General features: G+C 53.5%; 2 protein-coding genes across 3 annotated transcripts in view; one reads left to right on the top strand and one right to left on the bottom strand.

Moving 5' to 3' along the window:
* Nucleotides 1-15,036, bottom strand: part of STK10 (serine/threonine kinase 10) — a 120,616-nt gene that overhangs the window by 35,431 nt on the left and 70,149 nt on the right. For both annotated transcript variants that reach the window (XM_082380858.1, XM_082380859.1), the window contains exons 6-9: nucleotides 14,348-14,542; nucleotides 13,699-13,780; nucleotides 4,590-4,724; nucleotides 1,996-2,541 (exon numbers count right to left, since the gene is read on the bottom strand). In XM_082380858.1, the coding sequence (XP_082236984.1) occupies nucleotides 1,996-2,541; nucleotides 4,590-4,724; nucleotides 13,699-13,780; nucleotides 14,348-14,542 (958 nt within the window). The remainder of the gene's footprint in view (nucleotides 1-1,995; nucleotides 2,542-4,589; nucleotides 4,725-13,698; nucleotides 13,781-14,347; nucleotides 14,543-15,036) is intronic.
* LOC309623736 (uncharacterized protein) lies at nucleotides 4,732-11,652 on the top strand. Its single transcript, XM_082380884.1, has 2 exons — nucleotides 4,732-10,059; nucleotides 10,338-11,652. The coding sequence occupies exon 1, from the start codon at nucleotides 7,720-7,722 to the stop codon at nucleotides 8,452-8,454; it is 735 nt and encodes a 244-aa protein (XP_082237010.1). The 5' UTR covers nucleotides 4,732-7,719; the 3' UTR covers nucleotides 8,455-10,059; nucleotides 10,338-11,652.

Genomic DNA, 15,036 nt, shown 5'->3' on the forward strand with positions numbered 1-15,036 from the left:
TTATTACTGCAGACCACGATCTCTTATCCTCAATGCCAAAATCCAAAGAGCCCGGAAAACCAGAGTTCATAACTGCTTTGGCAGCCAAATCTGACCTGACCTGAACTCCACAGGAGGCCACGCCCATCTAGAGCCACCATGAGATTATTCATAATCTTTATCTTTACTTTTTCCTATGAATAATCATGCCTTTCACGTGTGGTTGCTTACACAGTGCTGCCAGAACTCCTCCAGGAGGAGTTAAGGGTATTTAAATACCCTTTGAAAGTCCTCCATCCTGACTCGGATGTAGGCCTGTGGGCCTGCAAGGAAGGCATCACGGCCTCTCCCCTCCGACCTCTCCACTGCTTTCCGAGGCCCCTCCTGGTGCAGCGCAGGCCGGCCTTTCCGAGGGCCTGCCAGCCCTGCAAGTGCAGGGAGAGCCAGGGTGGCGCCCAGCAGGAGGCCTCTGCCCTCAAAGTCCCCGCTGACCCCCGTGCCCGCTCAGTCGAGCCCAGCAGACTGTCCTTGGCCCTGAGGTCTGGGTTCCCCTCCCCTGCAGGCTCCCACCTCTTCCCATGGCACCTCGCCCAGCAGCTCTGGATGCTCTCGGCCCTGAAAGGTCACCCTGCAGCTCATCGCCCTACAGCATCCAGCTCACGTGTCCCAGGACTCAGTTCAAGCTGAGTCAGACTAGCAACCAGAAATGCAGGCTGGCTGGAGATGGCGGGGGAGGAAGGAGGCCTGGGTGCAGCCCTCACAATAGAGCTGCTTGCTCCTGGTCGCCGGGCCTCCGCCTGGGGGTAACAGCCTCCCCGTCAAGCCAAGGGTGCTGACGCAGCCGTGGACTCTTATCAGGACAGCCGCGTTCCCTGACTCACTGCCAGCCCGCCAGCAAAGGAATGTTCTCAATACCCTTGAGAAGAGGTGGGGACCCAGCTCTGGGTGGGTCAACCTTTATTTAAAAGAAAAAAAAAATTACTGTTTTTTTTTTTAACCCTTAGTGTCTTTTTAAGAAGAGAAGGGACAGACCCCCTACCCTAAGGAAGATGATTATACATCAAAGCTGCTGTCATCTCCGCTTGTCCTGGTGACCTGTTAAAACTGTGCTTTCTTTCTGTTCCCAAAGCTAATTGTGCTGACTGACTGCCTCTCCTTTGGCTCCCTCTCATTTGGCCAATATTTTTGAGTCTCTGCTGTGTCATTGTCACCAAGTAAGTGACGGAAGGAAAAAACAAAAAAGATGCAGAACCTTCCCTAAATTCAGCCTTGGTTGGGGATGAGGTCCTCAGTGTGGCCAATCAGGTGACCAACAGTGAGTTCACGAATATCTCACGATTTGTGAGATGGGCAGGGAATGCGGTCTGCCCTTCCCGAGGACAAGCAGGCCAAAGCTCCCACCGCGAGGGCAGAATGGCATGTGGGATTCAGAGCTCAGAGTCTGGAGTCTGACCAGCTCCCCACCTCCCACCTGAGCCTCCGTTTGCTGGGCTGTACTTTGGGATGATTGAAGGCGCCTCATCTGTGGTTGCTTTTAAGCATTTTGCAGTACAGGCCTCGTGCTGAGCTCTCAAGTGCAGCGGCTACTGTCATTCACAATGCCACCTCCTCCGGAACAGCCACGAGCCAGGAGGAAGCCTCGAGCCCACTCCCTTTAACTGAATCAGTCGGCAGCTGGACCACATGGCTGACCTCCAAGTCAGAGAACTTTCGATTCTAGAATCATCTCTCCCCCATCTTAGCAGGGCCTTTAACCAAACCCAATTTAAATGGAAACCCAAACTGAAATTAAAACCCAAACCAATTAATTGCCTGACATGACTAAATCCCAGACCGAACTCAGATATTTGGGGGTTTTAACTACGAATCAAATGGAGAGCTCTTTAAAGAAACAGCAGCCTCATGAACTACTTATAATGGAAGGCAGCCATCATATGCTTTCAAACACCAAAACCGGGCAGCAACACATTCTGCAGTGCCCCTGCTCCAAGCCTGAGGCACAAGGGGCAGCATTACCTTGATAGACAGGGAGCCCGTCTCTCTGTTCAGGGCCAGGTCGGCTGAGAGGGAGGCGCCATAGTCCATGCTCTCGGAGGTGGAGAGGCTGCCACAGTCTGAGTCCCTCTTGGAAGGGCCTAGAGCCCCCTGGGCAGGGAGCTCCAGGCTGCCGTTGGCCAGCTTCTCGCCACCCAAGGTCTCCAGGGCGCTGCTGTTGGGACGGCTCTGATTTGCTTTCTGGGACCTGCTGGCTGCTGGACTGAGGTCCCCACCCTGGTCGGTGGCTTGCTTCTCCTCGGATACCTGAATCCTGGCATCCATGGACACCGGTCGGGACTTCCGGAGGGGCACGGGCACGGCTAGGCCGTTCTCATTTCCAGGGGCCACATCTGGGGGGCTGGTGGCTTGGAGGGATGTGTCCCCAGAGGGTTGGTTGGGCCCATTCACAATGTCCTGAGGCTGGCTGGGTGGCAGTGGGGTGAAAGATGATTCTTTGAGAAGCTTGTCAGCATCGAGGCTCAGCTGACTCACCTCAGAGGAGTCCCGAGTGTGGTTCCCCAGAGGCTAGGAGAAAAAAAAACATAGTCAAGGCCATGCTACTGTGTGTCCTAGGCAAGAGTCAGAGATGCAGTGAGGTCAGAAAGTCAGACACCCACAAGATGAAGTGGGCCAGGGAGGTACAACAGGCATCCCTCTCTAGTAAGCCACGGTCCTCCCCACTCCTTATTGCCTAACTAACAATAAAATTATTGTACTACTTGCTTTGAGGAACAGGTATTCCTCCTAGGAGTCGAGGCAACCGTGGCCAGCTAGACAGCTCATGCCCTGTAGAAAGGGGGCAGTGGTTACTCTGCTCCAGCCAATTGTGACAACGTGGGAAAATGGGTCCCCTGTGCCCAGACCTTCCAATTTTTCAAGACAAGCTCGAATGTGGACTTGTACATGACATCTCCCAATTTTTAGATGGCAACTCAAATTTTTAAAAAAATCACAGAAAGGCCAAGCCAAACCTATCCAGGGGCTAGATTCAGCCTATTAGCCACTTTTTTTGTTTTGTTTTTGTTTTTTAGAGCTTTTCAGGGGAAGAAAGTACTGAAAATGTTGCTATTGTGAAATAGAACACTGATTTCTGTGGATGAAACATCAATGTCCAGCCTAATGAATAAGGTGAGCACCCACATAGCCACCTTCCAGGTCAGGAGTGGGACACTGTCCCAGTCCTGAGACCCCGACCTGTGTCCATCCTCCCCCAACACAATCATTGTCCTGACTTTGATCTCGAAGTGTTATAGGTCAGTTTGTCTGCTTTTAAACTTGATACTAACAGAATCATACCAAAAGCACCCTCTTGTGCTTTTTTAACCTTGGATATGGAATCTTCAGAAGCAACTCCAATCCACCTTCTATTCAACACCCAGAGCAATGATGGTTCAAAAATTCAGATCTGATCCTGACATCCACACAACAACGCCCAACCCCTGCCTGAAACCATCAAGGCCCCCACTGTCTTCATGACAAAGATCAGCCTTCTGCCTGTGGAGAAACCAGGTGGGACGTGACACTTTCTGCCTCTTCCCCATCCTCGCTGCCTGCCCCCTCCTGGAACCGGGCCCCAGACACGCTGCTTCCCACTCCCACTCCCAGCCCACACCTGTCCCTGCCACCTATCAGCTCAGCGACTGCACCACTCGAACCTCAGTTTTCCCATCTGTAAAATGGAGCCTGGGTTCTCCTCTGAGTTGCAAGATGCCCGGCACCCAGCGGGGGCTCAGTAAGGGCTGTCGTTACTGTGCTGATTCCACTCGTCCTCCTTGGGGCGTCCCTTTCCTCGTCCTGGTGAGGATTCACGCCAGCTCAGGCTCCTCCCAGGAATGAATTAAACTTGAGAAAGTGCTGTATTGTCCATCCCCAACAGTCCAGCCCCTCCCTCACTAGGTCCACGGCACCATCTGGATAGCAAATCTCCCCTCCTGGGGGAGGCTCTCCCCCAATGGCTACACCAGGGATCCGAAAGTAGAAGCTCAGGACAGAATCCAGCCCACAGACATGTTTTGTTTGGCTCAAATGTTTTAAAAAAATGTAAATTAGCTTTCATTTAAATTTCCACTCAGCCAAGCACCGAAGCTTGCAGATGGGTTACGAATATGCCAAGACCTGGGTCCCCTGGGCCCTCAGGGCAGACAGTCGGGGTCTGGGGTGGCTGGAGCCCTTCGTTCGGCCCGTTGCCTCTGATCACGTGCAGCCTTTATGTGCATTGATCCCACAGTGTGCTACACGCATCCTCATTTGGTATGTGAGCCACAACAGGAAAAAGGCTGGGAAGCAAAATGAGTCAACTACCAACTTTTAAAAACTGGAAGATCTCATATAAAAATCTGACTCCTGGTCTTCCCTGAAAACGTACAGGATTTGGTCAACACACCCTGCTGCCTCATCCCGGCCCATGTGCTGTCTTACATAACTGGTGGCGTGGGGGCCTGTGACCTCTGAGCTGGGGATAAACAGAAAGGAACCCTTCCTGCACCTCCCGGGCCCCTCCCACACCAGTCAAGGCCTGCGGGGATCCCGTCCCTCCAGCACGCCGCCCCCACCCCCGTTCCTCCAGGCCTTACAGAGGTGGCATCCACCGAGTCCTCCTCTTCCGCCTCATCCCGGCCGTCTTCAATCTCCTCCATCACTTCAGCCTTGGCCTCGGCCACCAGTTCCCGCAGAGCCTTGTTGCTGGTGATGCTGCTGACGAAGGGATGCTGAGGGGGGGCAAGACAGCTGGATTAGAACCACTGTGGGCTGGGAGGATGAGGAGGGGCAGCCAAAGCTGGGGGAGGCGATCCCCCAGGCGGAGAAGGCCAGCGGCATCCCTGAGCGAAACGTGAACATGAACTTGGTCAGGCAGACCCAGAGGCAGCTCAGAAAGTCCTGTGTGTGGTGGAAAGTGAGCCAGCTCTGCCACTCACCAGCTGTGTGACACTGAGCAAGTCCCCTTCCCTCTCTGAGCTACAGGCTTCTCACCTCTGAAGTGGAGACAATAATGCCAGACCCACAGGGATGGCATGAGGATGGAATGAGATCACGCACAGGGAAGAGCTTAGCCCAAAGCGGGAGCAGAAGTAATGTTTCAGGAGGTTTGTTTGTGTATTTGTTAATTTACTTTTTTAAAAGGTTTTCATATATGGTTTAAAAAGTATAATATATACAGTATATACATGCATATACACACATACATTATTGAAGAATTACTTACACACAGTAAAGTTCACAAATCATTAAGCTCAGGGACTTTTTCCATACATACACACCTGCTGTAACCACCACCCAGCTTAAGATACAGACCACTGGGCTTCCCTGGTGGTGCAGTGGTTGAGAATCTGCCTGCCAATGAAGGGGACACGGGTTCGAGCCCTGGTCTGGGAAGGTCCCACATGCCGCAGAGCAACTGGGCCCGTGAGCCACAATTACTGAGCCTGCGCGTCTGGAGCCTGTGCTCCGCAACAAGAGAGGCCGCGATAGTGAGAGGCCCGCGCACCGCGATGAAGAGTGGCCCCCACTTGCCACAACTAGAGAAAGCCCTCGCACAGAAACGAAGACCCAACACAGCCATAAATAAATAAATAAATAAATAAATAAATAAATAAATAAACCCAAAGTTTAAAAAAAAAAAAAAGATACAGACCATTTCCATCACCTCGAGAAGGTCCCCATTCCCCGTGCAGTCAACCTCACTCCCCACAGGCACCCAGCTCCAGAGACTAGGTTTGCCTTCTCTTTAACTTCATCTGAACAGAATCATAGAGTACGTATTCTTTTGTGGTTGGCTTTCTTCACTCGACACGAGCTGAGCTGAGGCTATGAGATTCGCCTACCCTGTTGCACATGTCGGTAAACTCTTCCCTTTTGATTCCCGTGCAGTATTCTACCACGTGACTCTGTCACGGTTTGTTTATTCTTCCTGCTGGTGCTGACCATTTATGTTGTTTCCCATTTGGGGCAACTATTAATAAAGCTGCTATGAACATGCTCGTATAGGTCTCAGGGTGGATGTGTGCGTTTGCAAAAGCTTGAGGCCAAGTAGTGTATGTTCTATTCCTAGGCGTTTACAGAAATGCCACATCTTTAAAAAGTGAAGGCTCTTTCACGGACCTTGGAAAACACCAAAGCTTTTTTTTTTATAAACTTTTCTTAATTATCAGTTAGTTGTTTTTCTTTTTAAACGTCTCTTTTTAAATTTATTTATTTATGTATTTTTGGCTGTGTTGGGTCTTCGTTTCTGTGCGAGGGCTTTCTCCAGTTGCGGCGAGTGGGGGCCACTCTTCATCCCAGTGCGCAGGCCTCTCACTGTCGCGGCCTCTCTTGTTGCGGAGCACAGGTTCCAGACGTGCAGGCTAAGTAGTTGTGGCTCACGGGCCTAGTTGCTCCGCAGCACGTGGGATCTTCCCAGACCAGGGCTCGAACCCACGTCCCCTGCATCGGCAGGCAGACTCTCAACTACTGTGCCACCAGGGAAGCCCCACCAAAGCTTTTAAGACCTCAGCAGATGGTAAATCAGCCTGAAGATCTCCCTGGTACAAGTCTGTCTCTGAGCATCTTGTCCCCACCACCAGGTTGTGGACAGGGACATGGGATTCCTCAATTCCCCACACTCACTCGGGGGCTCTTAGAAAGGCATTGGCAGGGGCGGGGTGGGGCAGTTGTTAAGTTGGAATTTGCTCATTTGAAATGCACAGGAAGGCTCTGATGAAATTCACTGTTTTTACTGTCAGTTATCAGCGGAGGAACAGTGTCAACAAGATTGCAGGGAAGTATTTAAATGACTAAAGAGAATAAATTTTCGAGAATAAATTTTCTAACACCTTGAAAACATATTCACAACTGATAGGTCCACTACAAATCATTCCTATCTGCTTGTTCTTTCTTATCTGTTTAGTACATTTGTGGAAGGCCAGAGGCAACACCCTATTCAACCTGGGCACCCCACTCTGCACACGGGAAAGCAATACACCTCACTCCTTTTAAAGAGCCCTGTCATTCAGATCTTCCTAAACCAGCCTGACTTTCTCTAGTTAGTCCAAACTAGTAAAGACGTGAAGAATTTTATTTCTTATCTTTCTCTCCCACACCCCCGTTCACTCGTTGATTCACGCCTCAGCCCCATGTTGAGGCCAGTGATGCACCAGGTGCTGAAATAAGGCCAAACAAGCAGACAGGTAAGCTCCCTGGCCTTGGGGGCTCGCAGCTGAGTGGGAGAGACAATGGGCACGTAACCAAACAACAAGATCATTTTTCAGACCAGGTAATAGGATAGGCTGGAGGAACATGGGCCTGGATTGGTGCGGTGGGTGGGTGGCGGGAAAGTCTGCCTAGGTCTTTGGGCAGAGGGCCCTCCTTGGGAGGTGACATTCAAGCTGAGCCCTGAGGGATGTGAAGGGGCCGGCCAGGGAAAGATCTGGGCACAGAGAATTCCATGCAGGGGGAGCAGCAAGTACAAGGGCTGCAGCAGAGCAGTGATATAAAGAGTTACCCTTTGAAGGTATCACTCTGGCTGCTGTGTGGCTCCAAAGGGTCTTGAATTGGATATTAATAAGGATGTACTAATCGCGAGAGGCAGGAGAGTATAGCAGTGAAGATTGCTGGCTCTAGACTCAAGAGCCAGGCTGCCTGGAATAAAATCCCACTTCCACCAACTCGGGCAACTCACTCAACCTCTCTGAGCCTCAGTTTGCTCATCTGTATACTGGGAATAATAGTATGGCTGTTCTCAGCATTGTAGTAAGAGCTCAAAATGCGGCAGCTATCATCTGTATCATCACAACCACCATCAGCAGCAGCAGCACCACCACCACCACCATCATCCTCACCACCACCAACATCACCACCATCATCATCAACATCATCATCACCACCACCACCACGATCATCATCAACGCTACCACCACCACCATCATCATCACCATCATCAGTGTCAGCATCACCACCACCACCATCATCATCATCACCACCATCGTCATCACCACCATCACCATCATCACTACCATCACCATCATCCTCATCGCCATTACCACCATCCCCATTACTACCACCACCGTCATCATCACCACCACCATCATGGCTATAGCCACCATCATCACCACCATCACTACTGCCCCTGCCATCACCATGCCACCATTGCTACCACTGCCACTATCATCACCACCATCACCAGCAGCAGAACCACAACCAGAGAAGGCTTTAAGCACCAGTTTGCACTCCCAGCCATCCCCATTCCCTCCTGCATCCCCAGAGTGCAGCTTTCTGGAACTGAAGGTAAGAATCAGATCCCAAAGCTTCCCGAGCTTCACACTGCACAACCTCACACATGTGAACTTGAGCAAGAAGCCACGGGACACTTCACTGCAGTTGCTGCAGCAGATGCGGCAGAAACAAATAATGCAAACACAGGCTTCTGGAAATGCCAGGTTTTCATCAGGCCATATCACATATTGACCAAATTAGTGACTCTTAAGCTTGGCCAGGAGCCTTGCTTTCTTGAGGCTGAACATCTTCTGCATGGCCTCCCTTGAGCACCCCGGGGTCTTTAGGAAGCGGAGGGGGAGGCATGGGGAAGAAAGCCTCTGACAGAGGGGCAGGTGAGCGGGACCATTCCCCTGGGTGCCAAGCTCCTGGAATCCCCGGGCGAGCGGGGCTGGCAGATGGGGCAGGCCCTCCTGTGTCTGATTAGGCCCGGAACACTGTTCTGTAAACTGCTCTGGGACACAAAGCACAGACCCCCTCCTACACTGCATCAGCTCTGTTACTTCCAGGGTTGTGTTTAGAAAAGACGTTTCAACCGCCAAGCTGCCAAGGCCCATTAGAGACAAAGCCCAGCACAGAAGGGTGCGGGACCTTCCCGGGTGGCCAGTGCACTGTGCACCTGCACAGGGACGGCCTGGTCTGGGCACATGGGTCCCTAGAAAGGTGCTCGGTCACCCCCGTGGAAGACCCAGATCAGAGGGAAACTCAGCTGTCTGCTCCTTCAAGAAGAGGAAAAGCTGTTCTGTGCTATCTCTGCAGGGAGCCCCAAGGTGCCACAGAGCTCGCCAGCTGGCACCCACCCTCCGGCCAGGGCCTCTCCTGCCATCTACGCAGTCATCCTTCCCAAGAACTTGAGCCTAGTTTTCCTCTGTGTGCTTAGAAACCAACAGCCGGGGTGTCCCACACCCCAAGACTGGCTTTAGAAAATGCCTGATAACACTTTCAAGTTTTCAGGTGTCAGCAACTTTCCTTCAGTCCTCCTTCCCTCCCTCCTAACTTTATTCCACCTCTCTTTCTTTCCTTCATTCATTCAGAGAGGCAACGTACTAGAGTGGTCAAAAGAACAGGCTTTGGAACCAGATGACCAGGATCAGAAATCAGCTCTGTCACTTACACACTGTGTGACTTTGTGCAGGCTACGTAACCTCTCTGTGCTTCAGTTTTATCATCTGTTTGACAGAGATCCAAACAGTACCTATTTCATAGGGTTGTCATGAGGATTAAGTTAGCTAACATTTGCTAAGCATTTAGAATAGAACCTGGCATGGAGAAGAGGTTACATAACACTTTGTTAAGTAAAAATAAGTAAATGTATTTAACGAAGGCCCTCTCCATACCAGGCACTATTCTGGATGACTGGGGCACATCAGTGAAAGCAAAAACGAAAACAAAAACAAAGACTGCTGTCCCCAGGGAGCTGACATGCTAGTCAGGGAGATCAACAATAAACTTAATAAACTTGTAAGTTATATACTATAAGTGCTATGTGCCATGGAAAAATCAAAAGTAGGGCAGGGGAAGGAGAATTAGGAATGTGAGGGTGCAGTAGGTTTGCAGTTTTAAACAGGGTACTTGGGGGAGGCCTCACTGAGAAGCTGCCATTTGAGCAATGACTTGAAGAGAAAGAGTCAGCCATGGAGGTGTCTAGGGGAAGAGCATCCCTGGCATAGCGGACAGGCAGTGCAAAGGCCCTGAGGCTGGAGTGTGCCTGGAGTGTCTGAAGAGTAGCAAGGAGGCTGGTTGGCTGGGGAAGAGTGAGGGGGCAAGAGGAAGAGAAGTCTGAGGAGTCAAGGTGGGGTGGGCAGACCTTGCAGGACCTTGCAGGTCACTGACACTCTGGATTTTACCCTGAGTAAGATGGGAGCCATTAAGGGGCTTTGGACTCAGGAGGTATAGGAGCTGACTTATGTTTTTCCCTCTGGCTGCAAGGGAGGTGGTGAGAAGTGGCTGGATCCTGGGCATGTTCTGAAGCCAGGGACAACAGGATTCCCTGCTAGAATGGATACAGAGTGTGTGAGAAAGAGAGGGGTTCAGGATGCTTGCGAGGTTTGGGGCCTGACTGCTGGCAAGGTGAGGCTGCCATCGACTGAGACAGGAAAGCCATCGCTAGAGCATATTTGGGGAAAGATGGGGGCGCTCAGTTGCAGACGTGTTTAGTTTCAGATATCTACGGACACCTAAAGGGGTGGAGGGTAAACAGCCAGATACAAGGGGCTGTGGGCAAGGAGGGCAGTCTGGGCTGCAGGCAGAAATGCGGGAGTCATGGCGAACAGACGAGCCCATCAAGGTGATGGAGACGGAGGGAAAGGCCCTGGCGCACTTCACGTTAATCAGCTGGAGAAAGAGGAGCAGGCGAAGGAGACAGACGAGTGGCCAGTGAGAAGGAAGGAAACCAAGAGAGCGTGGAGACCTGACATCAGGCGTTGACAGCAAAGGGGAAGAGGGTCGCCTGCGGCTGCTGCTGAGTCCAGCAAGACCAGCACTGAGGCCTGAGCTGACCACGAAGTCCAGAAGGTACTAACGACCTTGACAAGAATGCTGTGCTAGAACGGGGTGGGTTTGAGAGCAAATTCAACAAGTGCACGCTGCGCACCGGACGTGTGACAGCCACGATGCTGAAGACAGCGGGTGGGCACAGAATCGCATCCACTCACACACTTCCGTGACGCAAGCACGACCCACCTCCTACAGAGGAGGAAACTGAGGCTCAGCGTGAGGACCACTCGGGTTTCAGGAGGGCGAGCCTGATTTCAGAGCCCAGGTTACCACCAAGTGATAAGGTCCCAACAAAATATCCGTGCCAGCGAATGAATGGATCATAAACCAGTGGGGGCATAAGTCAGTCAGCTGAAGGCGGGGTGCAGGGCAGGAGGAGGGGCCGGGAGGAACGTGGGGGCCGCAGGCAGATGTGAGGCTCTGGAGGGTGTGCTGGCAAGTCAAGGTCTGGGCTTACCTGTGGCCACTCCAAGTCAGGTGACCTCGGCAGGCCACTTCCCTGGCCTGAGCCTCAGGGTCCTCACCTAAGCGGGTAACGATGCCCCACCCTCCTTAACTCAGAGACGTGGAAAAAACTGACGGCAGCCTAAGCTCTGAAAGGAGCTTTCTTTGTCCGGAGGGATCTCTACTTTCTTCTGCAACCCTTCTGTCTCAGCGAAGAGTCCTCTGGCAGGACGTTTTTTTCTCCACTATGGAACGGAAATTCCTGGCTCTGGCTGAGGCTCCCGGGCTGCCACGAGGGGATGAGGGACAGCTGGTCTCTTCCTGGCAGCATATCCTGGAGGCCGGATGTATCAGGCCAGGAGGTGCCTGCTCACGGGAAACAATTGGCCCCGGGAGCTTGGAGCTTTTGCATCTGACAGTGACAGCAGGCCCATGCACCCCCACCCCTGGTTGGCCTGGTCCAGTCCCTTGCCGACGCCACCCACCAAACACCGCAATACCCCGAAAAGAAGGCCTCTGGTAACTCCAGCCGTGTGCTTTCAAATGCAATGCAGAAATCTACAAGGAACAATCATGAGCCCCAGCAGACAGACCGCATTCTGCATCCCCGCTTCTTTCCATTTTTTAATAATTCAATTCAATGCATCAACTATTCACTGCGCACAGCACTTAACAATTAAGCTAAGCGCTTTACAGTGTCTTCTCATTTAACCCTGGCTATCATCCTCCCTTCAGAGTGAGCACAGGGTCACAGAGAGGTTAAGCCCCCTGAGCAGGGTCTCACAGCCAGTAAGTGGCAGAGCTGGGATTTGAACCCAGGACTTTTCCAATCCACACACTGAATCACTGTGCTACACACCCCAGAGGGACGCACTGTAGCCCAGAGTGCCAACCACAGCCCCAGCACCTGGCGCACAGTAAGTCGGTGCTTGGGAGAAGCGGCTGAATGTGAAGAAAGACTCAAGTGCGCCGTGGAGCGTCGGCCCCCTTTGCTCCCACCACACGAAGGTGGAAGGACCAGAGTGGACAGGGCGTGGGCGGGCAGCCCCTCCACATCACCCAGGTCCACTTCCTCTCCCCTCCCAACAGCATTGGTGGCACGGGGACCGGGATCAGCCGCGCTAGAGACGGCCGGGCATTTCCAAACACAGCCGCAAACACTCCGACACTCACCCCGCCAGGACACGAGGCATCGGCCCCGGGCAAGGGCAGCTCGCAGCTACCTCCAATATTTCAAAGAGGTTCAAGGAAACAGTCATCCATTTCCCCACCTGGAGGCCGTTCAGCCAGCCAAAGGGATGCTCCCTGAGTCAGCTGTCAACCTGGCTGGTCTTGGAGATTCCACACCCAATAGCCAGAGGGAGCCTTGTAAGTGTAAGTCAGATGGTGTCTCCCTCCTCCAAACCCTCACGGGTGTGCCATCGCACACAGGGTGAAGCCTGCATCCTCCCGAGGTCCTGCATGACCCGCCATGACCTGGTCCCCCTCCTCTTTGAAAGGCCTGCTTCCACCGTTGGTCTTTCGCCAGGAACTTGGATTTGGGGAGGGTTCCCCCCATTAACTGAAAAGAGGGGCCAGCTCTGCCTGAACTGCAAGCGACGTGGCCCATGCTGAATGCCTGCCAGCCTTCTGCAGTCTGGAACCCTGCCCGTGCCAGGCAGAGGCTGCCCACGTGGCCAGCCCCCAGTGAAACCCAACCGAGCTCTCCAATGTGCTTCCCAGGTAAACAACACCTCACACGTGTCACCACAATGCACAGCTGGGGGAACTAAGCACAGACCGTGTGACTCCAGTGGAAGGGGACTCTGGAAGCTCCTGCCTGGCTTCCCTCAGGTGCCTTTTCCTCTGTATCTTTTTGCTGTAATAAGTCACAGTGGAGAGTACGACTAGATGCTGCGTCCCGAGTGTCCTCTTAGGGAAGCACTGAACCTGGGGGTGGACACGCCCCCGTACCGCTCTGATCTCATCTCCAGCCCTGCCCCCCTCCTCACCCCGGCTCCTGCACCCTGGCCCCCTGGCTCTCCCGGCTGCACCAATCGTGCCCCCATCCTAGGCCTTCACCTCTGCTCCTGAGCACCATGTGCCTGGCCCCCTGGCCTCCTTTGGGTGTCTGTGCACAGAGCCCCTCGTGTCCTCCTTTTATAGGAGAGCAACCCCTCCCAGGCCCCCCTCCCCTGTGCTGTTCTCTTTTCCTCCACAGCCCTGCTCTCCACCTGCCACATGTACTATCTGCTCGCCAGCTGCCTGTCTCCCCCGCTGGAAGGTAAGGTCCTTGAGGACAGGAGTCTGGGGGCTCCCTTACCACAGCCAGTCCTCCCCGCACGAGGGCCAGCCCGTGGCAGGTGCTCAGGGAACATCGGCCGATGAGTGAACAGTTGTGCACACCATCGCCTGGGCTGGGGGAGGACGAACCCAGCTTCCAGGTCACGGGTGATCTGTCCACAGGAAGAGCTGGGCAGAGGGACAGGCGGCCACCCGGGAGAGGAGACCACTCACCTCCAGGAGCTGTGCAGCGCTGGGCCGGGTCTCCGGGTTCTTATCCAGGGCCGTCTTCAGGAAGTCTCGGAACTCCGCAGACCTGGGAGGACAGACAGGTAAGCTGGGAGCGGGCGAGAGCCGAGAAAACTCCCCACATCACTGACTCCACTCTCCTGGGAGGCGCGTGCTTCCCAAACACGCCCTTCAAAGGACAAAGGGTGCCTTTATAAGCTAAATGGCAGAGGCGACGGGGCCTTCAAGATGCCCTTCTCGTCACAGACATCGCCAACAGAGAGGATGTGGAAATCAGAGGAGCAGGGACTTGCCCGAGGGCACACAGTGAAACACAGCAGTGCTGGGGTTCGAGCCCCAATTCCCAGCCCAGGGTTGTACCACGTGGCTGCTGGGGCTCACGTGGGCTCTTACTCCTGCAGTGGGATCCGGCTTATCTGGGTTACCCGGTCTCCCTGATGGAGAGCCGATGTCCACAGCACAGAGGGAGGAAAGAGCCAGGAGGGTCCAGGGAGCTCAGAGAGGCCTGCAGACCCCCAGGCCCAACTGCTCCCAACTGCGGAGCCCAGCAGCGACAGCAGAGCCCTGGCACCCGGCATCCCAGGCCCGCTGGCCGTCCAGCAAACACCCTCAGGCAGGCCTCCTGGCTACTTACCACTTAGAAGGCATGAGTAGCGTGGGAGGGTCTGACTTGGCGATCTTGAGCAGGACCCGCATGGGGTTGAGCTCGTGGTGCGGGGGCTCGATCTGGGCCATCTCAATCAGAGTGATGCCCAGGGACCAGATGTCGGCTTTGTAGTCGTATGGGGTGTCCTTCATGGTCTCACACATCACCACCTCGGGGGCCATCCTGAACCAACCAAGGGACAACAGAGGGCTCAGACCCTGGCCTCCACAGGCGCTTCTCAGAGACTCAGGGTCAAGGACCAGCACAAGCCAACATCAGGGGGTTGGCAGCACTCCCGAGTCATGAGTTTCATTCCTTTCCATCCCACTGTCTTCCTTAGGACCGTTTTCTCACAGAAAGATGCCTTCCAAGCAGCTCCACTGCCCAAGTCCTGCTGCAGTTCTGATTCCTACCACAAGATGGCAGCAACAATCCAGAACACAGGGTCCTGGGGAAGGGGTGGGTGGGAGCAGTGGGGAAGAGACCCAGGAAAAACTGGGGGCGGGAAGGGGGGTGAAGAGAACACAACAGCACATAGAGAAGGGATGGGAGAGAAAAGGAGAAAGAGGAATAAAAGGGCAGAGAGAGAAAGAAAGAGTGAGTAATAAGCAAGCAAGAAAGGAAACTCACTCCACGATGGGAAGTAAAACAGAAAGTAGTTAGGTATGAAACTGAGA

This window comes from Balaenoptera borealis (assembly GCF_965194805.1).
Source record: "Balaenoptera borealis genome assembly, chromosome: 2".
Classification (NCBI taxonomy): Eukaryota; Metazoa; Chordata; class Mammalia; order Artiodactyla; family Balaenopteridae; genus Balaenoptera; species Balaenoptera borealis.

Coding starts and splice junctions, on each gene's coding strand:
- LOC309623736 (XM_082380884.1), top strand. CDS start 7,720: ATGGCTGTTCTCAGCATTGTAGTAAGAGCTCAAAATGCGGCAGCTATC.